This window comes from Aspergillus nomiae, assembly GCF_001204775.2.
Source record: "Aspergillus nomiae NRRL 13137 chromosome Unknown contig00376, whole genome shotgun sequence".
Lineage (NCBI taxonomy): Eukaryota > Fungi > Ascomycota > Eurotiomycetes > Eurotiales > Aspergillaceae > Aspergillus > Aspergillus nomiae.
In genome coordinates, this window is record NW_015378431.1 from 17,091 (window position 1) to 32,843 (window position 15,753).

Below are 15,753 nucleotides of genomic sequence, written 5' to 3' on the forward strand. Positions count from 1 at the left end.
TAGCATTAACCGTCATTATTAAACCTAAAAGAGCCCTATTCTTATGTTACATAATGTACTTAATATGGTGGGAGGCCATTCGGCCAGGATATGGGTAATTCAGAACCATAGGTCTAACACTTACAACCTTGCTCTACTTGCTTCTGCTTGTTACTTTGTCAGATTGACGGCAATATTCAAGTAAGTCTTCAAAGACCTACACTTCAAACAACAAGTACACATAAGCGCCGCTACTCGCCTACGTCACGATCAGCCCCCCATCTGCCGTATTTCTGCATGATACGCCATTTCCAGGTTCGATGGCGGACAGCTCTACCCCAGTAATAAAACGGCACGGCGATCAAGATAACAACGCCAGCGATACAGGCCATTTCTCCAAACGCCTGGCTATATCCTTCCAAATTGATCCAGGGGTTTGTATAGAACGACAAGAGGAATCCGAATGCCGCTAGCATCATATCAAATCAGTGCCAGTTCCCAGGAGGAAGGGAGGGAGGGAGGTTCGTGATTGTTGTTGTTCGCCAGGAATGGGCGAAGGAAATCGGTGGACGTACCTTTGAATGCTAGGATGGAGACCGTTATCTCGCCCACGGACGGTCGATAGCTGTCGATCACGTAGACCATTGCGACGTTGGTGGCTTGCACGATGGCGAAGTTTAGTAGTCCTAGAGCTACGGTTGGGGCTATCCAGTGCAGGTTGTTGTTTATCCCGACGCCGTAGAGTACTAGGGCCGTGGGGGCGCATACGCCCCCGATAGCAATGGAGGGGAGACGCATCTCGGGTTGCCGGATGCCGTTGTTGCGTCGGGTGAACCAATCCGCCACCCAGTCTGACACCTGGCCGCCGAAGGCGATGCCGATTAAGGATCCGATTAAGCCTGCAATAAAGCACAGGCCGGACTGATATGGGGCGAAGTTATAGGTTGTCGAGAAGGCGGTGGCGAAATTGGATGTTATGGCCACGAGAAACCCGATCGTTACGGCGAAGACCAGTGATGTCCATAGTACGGGTGGAAGAATGATCAGCACGATTGGTCTGAGGAAAATGCGGAGCAGCGGCTCAGAGGTATGGATGCCGTTGAATAGACGGAGGGAGCTGAGATATGAAGGCTTTTTTCCGATCTGTAATATCTGGGACTCAGCATTTTCGTGATGTTCAGATGTTACAGCTGACTTTGACGCTGTCCGCGCACATACAGGGACATTCGATGCGGCCTCCCTCTCCAGAGCACTGTTACGGTCAAATGTGGTTTCCGGGAACGTAAAAATGACGAGCAGAGTGACGCCGCCGATCAATGCAGTAGCCACGTAGTAGATGTACCTCCAGTGGAGCGAGATGGTGATGAGCCCGTCGATTATGATGCCGGCGGCCACTCCAACCGACAAAGCCGCCGTGTAGAGTGACATGGCTGCACCTCTCTCATGGAGAAAGAAGATATCCGTGATTGTCAATGGCCCCAGGCATTCCCCTGCACCTGCAGCCAGACCCATAATGATCCTGCCTGCCAATTCCACAGAGTAGGTTTTGGCAAACCCACACCATAAGCCCGTTCCCACGTAAAGAACAAACGAGATGGCATATATGGGCCGGCGACCGAACTTGATGATCAAAGGCATCCAGAACAGCATACCCACTCCCTGCATGAGGGAAGTGGTGCTGTAGAAAAAGGACACCCGCGCAATGTGAGCACTAGCATCTGAGCCCATTGGCCCAAGGAAATCGACGGTTGTCTGCTCGATTGCGACGGTTGGTCCAGCCGCAAGAAAGTTGCACAGCAACACCGCCAGACAGACAAGAGCAGCGATATAGTACCGGAATGCCGCCGACCTAAGCCATTGAACCCGGGCCGTTAGTCATATGAGGTGGGGAAGCAAGCATAGGGATGAATGGGGCCAACTGGAGTAGCTTGCCAGTTTAGTGGGTCGTTGGGATCGCTCGATGGGGTTGGAATCAGAATAATCTCGTTTGTTTCATGATGTCGCAGACGCAAGTCCCCCAAGGTATGCCCTCGAGGCGCAACTGGAGAGGGATCGACTTCCTTTGGAGACATCATTTGGTCTATGCATCGGTATGCTAGAGATCACAATGCATAATCGTTCTTCCCCCTAAAAGCTTCCCTCCATGCCTGGAATTGGGTATGAATTTAAGCTGACGAGGACGTACGGGGGAGAAAATAAACTAATGCCGCTCACTGAGCTTAATCACTTTGGCTCGCGTCGGGCCCACCGGGTCTTTGAACTGTGCCCTCATTCCCCACATACCCGGCATCGGCCAGCGTAGAGTGCGGGGGAACCAGGCGGGGGATTATGGGGAAATTAGTTAAATATGATATTGTGACCTGAGTTCCATCTTACAGCACATACAGTGTTTGAGTAAGACATCATGCAGATTACCTGGCGCAAGACAGCTGATCCTGACACCTATGAAGACGCCCGCGTGGGCCGCGTCTTCAACCGCCGTCGCCCTCAACGGTACCCCTTGGCCGTGGTAAAGGCAAGTAGCCAAGATGACATTGTGGCTGCGGTGAAGCTGGCCATTGAGAATAACTGTCGGGTCGCAGTTCGTTCTGGCGGCCATTCGTGGGCTGCGTGGAGCGTCCGGGACAACTCGATCTTGATCGACCTGGGCAACTACAAGCAGCTTGAAGTGGACCCGAAGAGGACAATAGCATGGGCAACTCCAAGCATGACAGGAAAGGATATCAATGGTGTGTTGACCAAGGAGTACGGGTTGATGTTTCCTGGGGGCCATTGCCCTGACGTTGGCATCGGTGGTTTCCTGCTTCAGGGCGGAATGGGTTGGAATTGCAGAGTATGAACCACCATTGACCGTTTCAAATTGATGTGCAATTAACATTATGATATGTAGAACTGGGGATGGGCCTGCGAACGTGTTCGCGCTCTAGATGTGGTGACAGCTAGTGGGGACTTGGTGCATTGCAATTCGCAACAGAACCGTGATCTCTATTGGGCTGCTCGTGGAGCTGGGCCAGGTATGTTTCGTTCTTCATTGAATTTTCAGTTAAAGCAATTAACGTAAGATTCCAGGATTTCCTGGCGTGGTGACCCGATTCCATCTCGACCTCGTGCCGTACCCTAAAGGTGGCTTCCGGTCATCGGGCTATGTCTACCCCATAGGACATTACCACGAGGTCTTTCGTTGGATCATATCTATCACTCCAGATTTTGATAACGATACCGAAATTGCAGCTGTGGCCAACTACCCTGAGGGCCAAGATGAGCTATGCTTGTTTATTCTCTTCGTCACCATGAAGTCCTCCGCGCAAGAAGCTGAACGGGCACTCGCCCCAGCCCAGAAGACACGGCCAGCAGGGGCCGTTGTTGAGTGGTTTTGCCAGGAGGACAGTCTTGAGAACCAATACATCAACCAAGCTAAAGCAAACCCAGAAGGACACCGCTATTGTGCCGATAACGCTTACATACACAACGATGCAGATGTTCCTGCTGTTCTAGAGGAGGCGTTCACTACACTTCCGCATAAGAAATCGTTCGCTCTTTGGTTTGGAATGAATCCCTGCAGCCGGCGGAAACTCCCAGATATGGCGTTGAGCATGCAGTCAGACCATTACTTTGCGCTGTATACTGTATGGGAGGATGAGAAGGATGACCTCCGATGCCAGACATGGGTTCAGAACATCATGCGGAAAGTCGAACGACATTCAGTTGGGGCGTATCTAGGAGATTCGGACTTTCAAGTGAGGAAAACTCGATATTGGGCTGACGACAACGCCCAGCGTCTGATGGAGATTCGTCGTAAATGGGATCCCACGGGGAGGATATGTGGATATTTGGATAAGGGTGACATCTCAGGAACACAAGGATTGCTAAATGCACACGAATGGAAACTGTAGATAATAGCCTCATATCATAGCCAACTGATATATGTTCGTCGTTAATTTATCTCTGACTTTGTCAACTACTATCCTGACTTGGCTAAATCCTTGGCTCTATAATCATTCGGGTTGAGTACCGTAACGTTCTACCTCTCGCAGTTCGGCTGCGGTTAGAGTGTCCACACAATCCAGCCACTAGATACACCAGAAAAGCTACGTATAAAGTCAATTGACTAACTGAGAAGTGGATGGCTGTGGAGTACCCCGGGATGTGGGGGAGAATAGCTTTCCCCGCATTAATGCTTCCTCCATCGCCTAGACTACGTATTGAGACGCGCGTCTTCACTCGAATACTCGGGCCCTCACCAGGTCGTTTCATAATATGGACCGTGTTTCTCGTCTTCAAATCAAAGCTAACAATGCAAGGTGACCAAAGATGAGATCATCAGCTTCTAGCCGTACAAGTTTGGTAGCTAGCCATCTAACACCTCAGTCCCACCACACGATGAACGGGAAAAGCCTCGCGGACAAAGTAGCAATCGTTAGTGGTTCCTCATCAGGAATCGGCGCTGCGATTATACGAGAGCTCTCGTCCCGCGGTGCCAATACAGTGGTGAATTACCCCTTCGAGCACTTAAGAGAGGAAGCGGACAATTTGGTGGAGTCTCTTCCCTCGCCATCCATTGCCCTTGAAGCGGATATGTTGTTGGCGACATCTCCACAGAAGCTAGTAGATGCTGCAGTCTCGACATGGGGTCGGATTGATATTGTGGTAAATTGTGTGGCGCTTGCCGTGAACAAGCCATTCGAATCACAGACTCTGGAAGACTGGGATCTGTTAGTCAATACAAATGGACGGAGTACGTTCCTCCTGACTCAAGCAAGCTTGCCTCACTTGACGAAAGGGAGTGGCAGGATTGTGAATATTGTCAGCATTTCCGGTCGTGGGCCTCCACCAAACCAGACCATTTATGCGGGAACAAAAGGGATGGTGGACTCTTTTACAAAATGCTGGTAGGTGCAGCTACGGCTCTCGCCCCATGTTCGTGATATAAACTAAGTGAGTGGATCTAGGGCTAAAGAGCTGCCACCCAAATATGGCTGCACAGTTAATGCTGTCAGTCCTGGCCCTACCAAGACTGAAGGCTTTGCGGCTGCCGGTGAGGACCAGATGAGGATCCTGCGGCCAATTATTGACCAAACCCCGGTTGGGCCAAGAATGGCGGAGCCAGATGAGATCGCTTTTGCAGTCGCATTCCTCTGTGAGGAACGTGCACGATGGATCAATGGAGCACATATTGTTGCATCTGGTGGGCTTTTTATTGACTAAACATGCATGCATTCTGTTTCCTGTCAGAGAGGTCATCGGTAACTTGGTGGATTGGAACGGTTTTAATGACTTGAAAGAAAGCTAGCATAGATATATATTGATAGTTGTTTCCCTACTCAGTAACTATGCTGAAATTGCAATGTCATGATCACGGCCGAAGCAAAACTGTCCAAGTCCAAGCAAAGAAGAATATATATTTCCGTGCTCTGTCTTAGTAGTTCATGCATGATCATTTGTGTCCCATTCGCTTTTTGGGCCTTCTTCGGCCGTGGACCAAGCTTGACTTAAATATATTGAGGGTCTGTCAGGTTTCCATCCTGCTGGGAGTTGAAGATTTTCTAGCCAGGTGCCCTAGATAAAAATACTGTCTAGGATCCTAGATCTCTGTTTGATGAGAGCTGCATAGAGCGCTCTTCACTTCTAAGGAGTGAACGGCGAAGGTTATTTGAGAAGCAATAACTAAATAAAAATGGGGAGGTGGAGGAGGAGGGTTGTTGTGGATCTCTATCTACATGATGCATTACGCTCAAGTATCTACGGTGAGGTTAGGGCTAACTGGATATATACTTCAGAAACAGTTCAATGGCGAAGATACCACGACTACTAGAGACTTGACCATATGCTAATATCCAACCTAATATCCATAACTGTAAGGTATGCCACCCGAGAGTTCAAAGATCAAAAACAGAATAGCATCATTTACTCGATTGGCCTCGCCCCCGAAACATCGGGGACACCCTCACCCTCAACGACCTTGGCCCCTATAACCTCGTAGACAGGTACATCCGCCAGCCGGGAAATTACATGATGCAATGTGGGCAGCTGCTCCCAGTCCAGAGCGTCAATCTGAAAACTCGCCTTCTTGGTCGTGTACACCCTCTTCGGCGTGGGCTTCGGCATCGCTTCTGAGAACGGATCCCAGACGGCATGCTCCTCCGCCGGCACATTCTTATTTGCACGGCCACTTTTTGGGATGTATTTATATGCCAGCATACCAGCGTCCGCTTCTCCGCTGATTCCGCCAAATGCAGACGACGGGTCAATCTCGACCAGGTCCTCAAGGAGGAAGTCACCCCAGAGCGCACCTTGCCAGCCAGTTCGGATGCGATAAGATGTCGCTCGGCGATAGACATCGATAGACGTGTACAGTTTGGGCATGCCTAGCTCCTCCCGACCAGAGACGATCGGATCGGTCAGCGACTCGAACAGGATGGGGAGGTACGAGCCCTTCACGGTAGAGCCATCTTTCTTGACGTATTCGACGCCGTGGACATAAAGACCAATGTGACTGTATCCTGAGCCGCCCAGCCAGTCCATCTTATTCAGCGTGGTTTTCGCGAAGGACGCGTAGGCGACGGTGCCGGGCGAAGTAAAACGCCAGCCACGCCGGCCGGGTGGGAACAGATTCTGGAGAACTGTTCGGGACGTCTTGAACTTGATTGACGCAGTGGTGAAGGTGGACTTCGTTCCGTCTCTGGGAACTCCGAGGTGGGTTTGGCGAGGACCTGGCATGGGCCCGAAGGCAATGGGCATCCGCCAGTACGGGCTAGGAATGCGTTTCCAGGTCCATTCACGGAGCTTTTGGGTGGAGTTGTCCCATTCATCGTGGCCACAGTTGAAGTTGACGAACCCGTACACTATCAGTACATGGTAGTTAGTAATGCTTCTTAGATTGAATAGAATGGGGCCCTGCTACTCACTATCAAGCTCCTTACCATCGGTCCGATCTTCACCAAGTATCCGGGAATATTCTTGGACCTGGGTTGCGCGCGCGTATCGGATGTCATGGTAAAGCTGCAGTCTCTCGGGTATCTCCTCCACAGGAGTTCCTAGTGGAAGAACAACAGCAAGCGAAGCTGCGTCCTCGATTGCAATTCCTGCCCCTTGTCCCTGATGCGGCAGGAAGGGATGCGCGGCATCACCAAGAAGAGCCAAACGTCCATAATGCCACTGTGGAATCGACTCCATATCAAGGAGTTTCCATACCTTTACACTTTCGGGGTCGGCCTTGGCCAAGAGTCTGAGAATTGTGGGATCGAAGGAGGAGAAAATTTGAAGCATTTTGTCGAGGTTTCCACTTTGATCCCACCCATCGGCTGCCTGATCGGCCGACTCGGCCTCGGGATGGATTACCACGAAGTTTAGGACGGAGTTGTGGGAGGTTGGGTACATAACAATGCGACGATCTGTTCCATACCACATACACAACTCCCCGGGGTGTTTAACCAAAGGCGCAGTGACCGGGTCATCAAGGGCGGCTTTCTTAGACACAAGGAAGCGGAATGCACTCTTGCCGCTGCAAAATGGTTTGATATCGCCCCCAGGGACCGCGCTTCTTGCTATCGAGTGAACCCCATCGGCACCGAGGACAACGTCACCTGCAAAATGGGCGCCATTCTCCAAAGTGATCTGCGCGGCTTCAGCATCTACACTTTCCACTCGACTTGACGTTCGTAAAGGAATGGCTGGTCTTCCATCCTCAGCATTGGTTGCTATGCTCTTCAGCTTGTTGTACAAGTCAATGCGATGAGCAAGTAACCATTTCTGCAGAATCCAGATAGTTAGAAACTGGAAATGGATAGCGTTTGTGGGAGTCGAACATGCTGCCATATCTTATGATTTTCTGAGAGTTCCATAGACCTTTCTACTTTTCCGCTCGCAGCGTATTCCGTCAACTAGATCAACTCGTTAGAAGCAGACTCCAAGAATAGTACGCAGAGTCGAAATGAGTACACACCCTCTCGAAATCATTTGCACCGAATTCCTCCGCACATATACCGAGACGTCGGAGGATTCCATTCGCATTCGGAGCAAGATGGAGCGCAGCTCCAGTCTCAGTTGCCAGCCGCGATTGTTCGAATATCTAAAACGCTTGTTAGCCTACACCATGTCATACTCCAAGAGTGAGGATTATCACACGCACTTGTACATCGTGGCCCTGTTTACGGAGCGCAATAGCGGCCGTTAATCCGCCAATACCGGCTCCAATGACCAAGACCTTGAGGGGGCGATTCTCGCTCCTCGAATTTGGAGTGACGGATGTTCCGTTGAGCTGGGTCATGTTGTTGACAGGGAATACACTGGTATGAGATTGGTGTTTGCACAATGTATGCGAAAGCTTTGCATGCCTCAGGTTACGTATTATATACCAGGAGTTCCTAATGTCGTTGTTAAACGGAACGCTGTTGGGGCTGGTCTCGGGCCCACCTACCCGGGGTGGGGGACTCATATCTACACTGTTGGATGTATGCCCGAGGTTGCATTACGTGTCTCGGGGTAATGAGTGTACCGCGTAGTATGACAAGGATATCAGCATTGACAATTGAAAGATTGATGCTTGACTGAGAAATTGAGCACTTGGTGCCTTTATTAGCTATACCGTGCATAAGTGATCCAAACATAGCTGAACGGGAAAAATGTTGTATAAGTACACTCCGAAAAAGAATTAATGTTAGAATTTATGAAATTTGAATGTATCGGTCTATTGAATGAGATAAAATAGCTAGTAGCTATGCGGTAAGATTCCTTGTGCAAGTCCTGTCGCAATGTTCTATCTATGCCTTAGGATTCTCCTCATGATACAGCTTGATCCAATCATACTGATCATTCAGATACCTCTGCACACGCAAGTCCCCAGACCGAGCATGGCCTTCGAAGTTCTCTGCTCTAGCTGCTCGTCCACAGAGTCTGCCCAATTCGCCACTAGCCGTGCTACTCTCCACCTCCTGATATGTCACAGTCCTGAGATACTTTCCAACCCAGAGACCACCGGTATATCTAGCTGCTTTCTTGGTTGGGAGCACGTGGTTGGTTCCAATCACCTACGTAAAGAATATCAGTCCTTGGGCCTTCAAGGTAGTAGTGGCAAATGAAACACAATAATACCTTATCCCCGTAAGAAACACACGTCTTCTCACCCAAGAAGAGCGCTCCGTATGCTGTCATATTGTCCAATGCATCCCGAGGCCGTTTTGTAAAGACTTGCACATGCTCGCTGGCATATTCATCTGCCAGCTTCCACGCTTCCTCCATCGTATCAACAACAATCACCTCACCGAATCGCTCCCACGAAACACCTGCCACATCCGCAGTTGAAAGGTGTTTGAGCAATTCATCGATGATCTCGATGGCTTTCCGGCCTACACTCTCCGATGTAGTGATTATCACTGCAGGAGAGTCAGGCCCATGTTCAGCCTGGGAGAGGATGTCGGTAGCAACGGTAAAAGGATCCGCCGTTTCATCTGTAACAATCAAGATCTCGGTTGGTCCAGCAAAGAGGTCAATTCCGACCTCCCCAAAGAGCTGCCTCTTTCCTTCGGCAACGAAAGCATTTCCGGGGCCCGCGATGAAGTCCACCTTCTGCATGCTCTCAGTACCAACGGCCATTGCAGCAATCGCCTGAACACCACCGAGGAGATATATCTCGTCGGCACCAGCAAGGTGCATGGCTGCAATTGTGGCATGGGGAATTTTGCCAGCGATGGGTGGAGTGCAACCCACAACGTGCGGCACGCCGGCGACTTTGGCAGCTAAGATGGTCATATGGGCGGATGCAAGAAGAGGGTATCGTCCACCAGGGATATATCTGTTTATGTTAAGGGCTACTCTAATTCAGAATCTCTTTTTTCTATACTCTTTACTTACGCGCCGACAGAGCTAATAGGAAGATTCTTTTGGCCCAGAACAACACCCTAGAGGAATGTCAGTAAAACAGCGTCTACAGCGGGATATTGCTTTGGTCTTACGGGTTGAATCTCATACTCAAAGTCCTTTAGAGACTCACATTGAGCTTGTGCAAATGCACGCACATTCTTTTGGACCTCTTTAATGTCGTCGATGGTCTGTTGGGGACAGGCCGCCATCGCGGCATCAATCTCCGCCTGGGACAGCTTGAACGAAGCTGGCGACCACTTGTCAAACTTCTCGGAGTACTTGCGTACGGCTGCGTCGCCATTCTGTCGGACATCGTCTATCACTCCCTTAACGACTGAGCTGACGTCTACTTGAGGAGGTGTGGAGACAGCCAAGGTGTTTGACCTTGATTTCAGATGGCGGGCAGGCATGATGGGAGTGATGGTAGAAGCACAAGGGGGACAAGTATAAAGTCTTCAGGCTTGTAGGTAGATTACTATTCTCTTTCTTAGTACAACTTGGGTTTTATCTGTTTCTTATGGGCGAGGTATGGTGTTCGTCTTACACTAGATATTCCTCCACCGGCTCCACCTCCGAATGGGCATGTCGACGGTGTGAAGAGAGGCCGGACAGAAGTCCGAAATAGGATTGCCGGAACTCTGGAGTGCAAGTCTTTGGTATCAAATTTACTTAGAAGCACTAGTACTCGTGCTAAAATGAAAGTTTTTGCTAAGTCTGATTTATTGAATGCCGATCTCAGGCCATGCAGTGCCGTGGACTGAACCGCGGCAAACCACCCAAAACGAGGTTCTTCCAAAGAGAAATATACAATATATTAAATAGAAGTGAGAACTTTGGATGATCTAATTGCAGCTTCTATTTATTATCCTAAGTTTGAATCCCTGTTGCCGCCTCGTTCACTTGGAGGGCTTCACATCGTCCATCCCGCCCCCATAGTCCTCCTCCAGTGTAGCCCCATTAATCTCCAAAGGCTGGGCCTCCTGGAGAACATACAACATCCGCGCCCAATTGGTGTCACTCGTATTCCTCCACGCGTGGTTTGTCCCACGCTGAACCGCGATGTCGCCTCGCTTGAGCAACCTCGTCTCTCCAGAGTCCAGCACCAGCTCGACCTCTCCTTCGAGCACCACCCCGTAGTCCAGACTGACAGTCCGATGCATGGGTGAGATGGCACCAGGGTTCATGTCCACGACACGCAAGACCGTGCCTCCGGGAATTGTAACACCCGGGAGATCTCTCAGCAACGACTGGTAAACATTGAGATCCTTCTCGCCGGTCAAGTTGACGGGGACCTCGTTCGTCCCGTATGCAAGCGAAAAGCGGGCACCGTTGGCGAGCTGCTGCCATTCGAGGGGTTCAGGAATTCTATCCTGGAATCTGGTCGTCCCTTGAGCGTCGTGGTCTGTGATCACGCGGTTGATGGGACGGAGGCCGTTGTCTTGCATTTTTGGCATGTGTTGATTCGTGTTTCAGGTGAATATAGGAGAGTAATGCAGAGTGGGAATGGTCAAGTACAGTTTAGTTGTTTTACCTGATAAAAGGTCACGGTTCATCCACTCTTAAATCCCTTGGCCACTTTGTGGATGAGGGTTCTCCAAGTGGAGCCGATAGTCTGGCCCGCAGGTGGAGGGGGCACATCCGATCGTTTTTGATTCCACATCTATATCTTATAGGGCAGTCAGCGTATCCGAACCCATATCTACAGTGTAACTGACCGCGAACAATGCCTCCGAAAGTTGCGCTGATAACTGGGGCATCGCGAGGCGTCGGGGCCGCCGTCGCTCGTGCGCTCGCCGCCGAGGGCGATACCAGTATTATGCTAAACTATGGATCCAACCCAGAGCCCGCACAAAGCCTCATTCGAGATCTGAACTCTTCGAGAGATAATAATACCCAGTCGACAGGATCCCCCCAATTCCAAGCTCTAAAAGCAGATGTGGCAGATAGAGCTGATATTAGTCGATTAGTGAACCAGACGGTTCAGGAAATGGGCCGCTTAGATATAGTGGTCTCAAATGTTGGCTGGACACGAATGTCAGATTTTACGAATCTTGACGAGGCCGATGACGAGGCTGACTGGGACCGATGCTTCAATATGAACGTCAAGAGCCATTTTTTCCTGTTCCAGGAATGCAGGCCGCACCTGGAGAAGACCCAAGGGGCGTTTATTGCCACGGCGAGTGTTGCTGGTGTTAAGCCAAGCGGTAGCTCCTTGGTGAGTATTGTTGGAGAGTTTGATATTTGTGGAAGTATTTGGCTGATATTGGGGGCATAGCCGTATGCTGTAACGAAAGCTGCCCTTATACACCTTTCCAAAAGCCTGGCAGCCATTGCGGCGCCGAATATTCGAGTAAACACGGTCTCGCCCGGTGTGTTGCTTACGGTATGTCTGTGACTTTTTGGTTTCGTGGGCATCTATTAATAATGTCTATAGGACTGGGGGCTACAGTTCCCAGAAGAAAGATTGAACGCCGTGCGGGAGAAGAATGTCTTGAAGCGATTCGCTACACCGGAGGTAAGAATATAATGTACCTTATAGAACATTGAAACGCGGTTTACTAACCTGAAATACCTTAAAAGGATGTTGCAGAGCAAGTTAAGTTCCTTGCGAACTCCAAATCCATTACTGGGATGAATGTTGTCATTGATGCTGGGTTTTCATTGTAGATACGCATAGATACATGCAATATAGTGCTTGTTATTAGAAGGCATAGATGTATTTTTTCAAATCGATATCTGGTATTTTATCTATATATAGATCATCTGAAAGTTCTCACATGGCACATTACTTGCTGATGTCCCGTAATTTCTCAATGAGACTGACCAAGTTCTCTACCAGAGGCGGCTCCCGCTCACCGGAATGGTTTCTATGCATTATTTGGAGAACTAGCTCCAAAATGGCGCCAGGGTCAGCCAAAGAAGCAGATGCTATATGCGGCTGGACTCCATGCAAGGCAGGAATGCCACGCTCTAAGGCGATATAGCGATGCACGCCATCGGTATCATCACCATCGAGCCATATTATATTCTCTATATTCATATTCATGGAATCCGGCCGGGACATGGCATTACCTTCAGTTGCATGGGAGATTGCCATACCGTAGGCCCAGAGAGCCAAGCTTGCATGGTACAGGGCAACGGCCATGAAGTCCCGCAGACGTTGCGAAGGAAGAGTTTTGAGCTCTCGGATGACCTGTCCAGCATGCCAGAGTGCCTGTCGGCATTCTTTACTTTTCGACCAGGAATGGATCGACGGCGGAAACTCTGAGGTCTTTCTGGGGTCCTCCATCGTGGCAAGAATCTGCACATCCTCTAGTGACATGTGCATGTGCATTAGAATAAGGTTCAAATGAAGTGTGCTTTCGTTCTTGTATCCCATATGAAAATACCTCAGCATCTTCACAAGCTCTTGGTAGCGTGATACCATCAGGATCCCATTATCCCAGTACCGAGATTGCGCCGCCAGCAGAATACTGAATTGTCGATATTCCCAGACCATTCCCCACATGGCACAAAGTATAGATAAACATCCAAGTGTTGTGTCTGCCACAGCTTTGCTGCATTCGAGAAGATCAAGGTTTGCAATGCACTCCAGAAGCGTTGGGATCCGTGTCGAGCCCATAGCGAAGCGTACACAGTACAGTTCTTTCCACTTTTGAGCCGAGCTCGCAGTCCAAAGATCGCGAGAACAGGGGATAGAAAGTGAGGTTTCACCGTAGGATAACAACGGGTTTGTGAAAAGAACCATAGACAATTGGGCATCGTGTTGCAACAAATTATAAACGAGGCGTTTAAAAGACTCTTGCCGCACCCAGGAACGCCATTTACTATCGAGGTTGTCACTTACATCCTCAGAGATAATGAGGACAGGCGGATATGCTGCATGATGGAATAATCCTCGACGCCGAAGAATTGTAACTAATGGTAGACGAGAGCTCTCACAGATCTCCATTTTTCGATTATTGCCGCTCCAGAGGCCCGTTTCTAAGCAAAGCATATATGCCTGCAACAAGTCAAGGTTATTGATCATAGTATTATCGCTCTCAAACACCACAGGAAGCTGGTGACGGACGACCTCCTGCATTGCAAAACCCAATTTCTGCAGTGACGGGTCTGGCGTTAACACAGCTCCCATAGCTGCCATTGCAAGCAGGAGTTCAGGCCGGGTCTGTTTTGGAGTGAATGTGGCCAGATGGATCCACGATTTGGCGTTCGATGTCGGACTTGTTAGAAAATACCGGATAAGGATATCTAACAGCTCAACAGAGGGAAAGGACAGAGTGACTTGAGAGATTGGATGTTTCATCTGACTCAGGAAGATACTCAGAATCTTATCACGCGAGGCAAGGTCCAGGCTCTCTGCATTACAATAACTGTCCATACCGATGAAGTTCCTTGGTGTTGAGTTTTGCTCCGCATCAGCGGGCAGTAATAGATTATTGTGCTCGGCATACCCGTGATCCTGCGGCTCAGGGACAAAGTGCCATCGCAATCGCTGAATAGAACGATCATTAGGTGTGCCATAGTTTGTACCTGCCGCACAGTCCCCCAGGGCGGACCCGGAAATTGATTGAGGGGTCTCATGCTCATCAAACTGAAAGGGGATTCGGGAATTGTAGGATTCTAAGAAGCTGAGATCAACCATGCTCAGATCGAGGTCTGTTTCTAATCCGAAAGAAATCAGCCCCCTCGGTGTTCTAACTCCACTCAGACTATCTATGGAGAGACCAGCTGCAAACATATCAACTGAGTTCGGCGTTATAAGGTCCGCATAGTCTTTTGCTAGTGAAGCCGAGACATCGATTTCCGTATCCGTTGGAGCATGGTGAGACGGGCCCTGGGACCAAATATCGCCTGCTGGCATTTCTGTTGGAGGACTGGCAGACATCTGATACAGTCGATCGTTTGTCATGTCAGGCTTAAGTATGGGATTATTCAAAGAGCTTGAGTCACCGCCGCCTGTATGATGCTTCTCAGGCATAGTGGGTGAAGCGTTAAGCTCATCCACTTGCTTCGGTGGCACCTTGCACTGAATGTTCCTTCGCTGACATCGTTTACACGGTTTCTCCTCGTCGCATCGGAGGTGATCCTCTGCACAGGCAGTACAGGCCTGGGATGCCCGGGCAAGCATGGTAGTGTTACAGCCATTCCGACGGCGCTTCTTTGACACAGGCTCATCACCATCGGTATTGTGGAGAGAGGAATGCCTGTTGAGAAGATCTCTAGAATAAACTTAGCACTCCGTTGCTCGTCTTCCCTATCAACTGGACAAGTAAATCTCACATCCTCCCGAACCTCTTACTGCAGACTAAGCATTTGTAAGGCTTCTCTTGGGTGTCTAGTGTCCGAGTGTTAAATCTTCGACTATACAGCAGCCAAGAATAGCGAAGGACAACTCACGGGACCGAACATGGCGGGACAGATGATCAACTCGGGTGAATGACTGAGAGCATGTTCCGCATTGATACAAGTTACGATTCAAAGGCCGGGTACCCGGGGCGGATCTTGGGGAGGTATACGGGGAGGCCATGATCAGGCAATCTCCAAGGCTGCATACAACCCGAGCGTGGAGTGCAATTGTCACCTAGTTAAGGGACACCAACTTTCCAACTTCTGGGGACCCCGCAGTGCCCCAGACCTCGGGTAGGAAGCCCCAGCTGTTCGCTGCACATCAATTTGGCTCCATGCGACTTCTCTTGGCAACCAGCACTGCGTAATGACCCTCGGGAAGGTGGAGAGCAAGTGAGCCGAGATCGCCCTACCACTCGCTTAGACATCTTTGACCATATCAATAAAATTTATTTGGAGCAGGCACACAGTTGAACGGGGTTCAAGAGGCGGTGGGAATCCTAGAGATTTTGAACCCCGTTTAACATATGTATAGTATATTTTTAAGTCCTGTTTAGACTATATTTT

The 15,753-nt window shown here is 49.8% G+C and overlaps 7 protein-coding genes across 7 annotated transcripts; 3 read left to right on the top strand and 4 right to left on the bottom strand.

Moving 5' to 3' along the window:
- Positions 1-230: 230 nt before the first annotated feature.
- ANOM_010032 (putative MFS transporter) lies at positions 231-1,827 on the bottom strand (the record flags this gene model as incomplete). Its single annotated transcript, XM_015555288.1, has 2 exons — positions 231-448; positions 555-1,827. Coding segments are annotated over 2 exons (1,452 nt in total), but the record flags the coding sequence as incomplete, so codon positions are not given.
- A 556-nt stretch (positions 1,828-2,383) lies between these two features.
- ANOM_010033 (FAD-binding oxidoreductase) lies at positions 2,384-3,872 on the top strand (the record flags this gene model as incomplete). Its single annotated transcript, XM_015555289.1, has 3 exons — positions 2,384-2,812; positions 2,870-2,993; positions 3,049-3,872. The coding sequence occupies 3 exons, from the start codon at positions 2,384-2,386 to the stop codon at positions 3,870-3,872; spliced, it is 1,377 nt and encodes a 458-aa protein (XP_015403034.1).
- A 418-nt stretch (positions 3,873-4,290) lies between these two features.
- On the top strand, positions 4,291-5,184 carry ANOM_010034 (SDR family NAD(P)-dependent oxidoreductase; the record flags this gene model as incomplete). Its single annotated transcript, XM_015555290.1, has 2 exons — positions 4,291-4,868; positions 4,929-5,184. The coding sequence occupies 2 exons, from the start codon at positions 4,291-4,293 to the stop codon at positions 5,182-5,184; spliced, it is 834 nt and encodes a 277-aa protein (XP_015403039.1).
- A 699-nt stretch (positions 5,185-5,883) lies between these two features.
- ANOM_010035 (putative salicylate hydroxylase) lies at positions 5,884-8,245 on the bottom strand (the record flags this gene model as incomplete). Its single annotated transcript, XM_015555291.1, has 5 exons — positions 5,884-6,821; positions 6,885-7,728; positions 7,785-7,859; positions 7,922-8,047; positions 8,108-8,245. 5 exons carry the CDS (start codon positions 8,243-8,245, stop codon positions 5,884-5,886), a joined length of 2,121 nt encoding a protein of 706 aa, XP_015403038.1.
- Positions 8,246-8,738: 493 nt separating this feature from the next.
- ANOM_010036 (uncharacterized protein) lies at positions 8,739-11,282 on the bottom strand (the record flags this gene model as incomplete). Its single annotated transcript, XM_015555292.1, has 5 exons — positions 8,739-9,005; positions 9,070-9,769; positions 9,829-9,875; positions 9,930-10,290; positions 10,738-11,282. 5 exons carry the CDS (start codon positions 11,280-11,282, stop codon positions 8,739-8,741), a joined length of 1,920 nt encoding a protein of 639 aa, XP_015403032.1.
- Positions 11,283-11,560: 278 nt separating this feature from the next.
- On the top strand, positions 11,561-12,504 carry ANOM_010037 (SDR family NAD(P)-dependent oxidoreductase; the record flags this gene model as incomplete). Its single annotated transcript, XM_015555293.1, has 4 exons — positions 11,561-12,052; positions 12,113-12,220; positions 12,272-12,352; positions 12,418-12,504. The coding sequence occupies 4 exons, from the start codon at positions 11,561-11,563 to the stop codon at positions 12,502-12,504; spliced, it is 768 nt and encodes a 255-aa protein (XP_015403031.1).
- A 118-nt stretch (positions 12,505-12,622) lies between these two features.
- On the bottom strand, positions 12,623-14,968 carry ANOM_010038 (C6 transcription factor RegA; the record flags this gene model as incomplete). Its single annotated transcript, XM_015555294.1, has 1 exon — positions 12,623-14,968. The coding sequence occupies one exon, from the start codon at positions 14,966-14,968 to the stop codon at positions 12,623-12,625; it is 2,346 nt and encodes a 781-aa protein (XP_015403033.1).
- Positions 14,969-15,753: the final 785 nt, after the last annotated feature.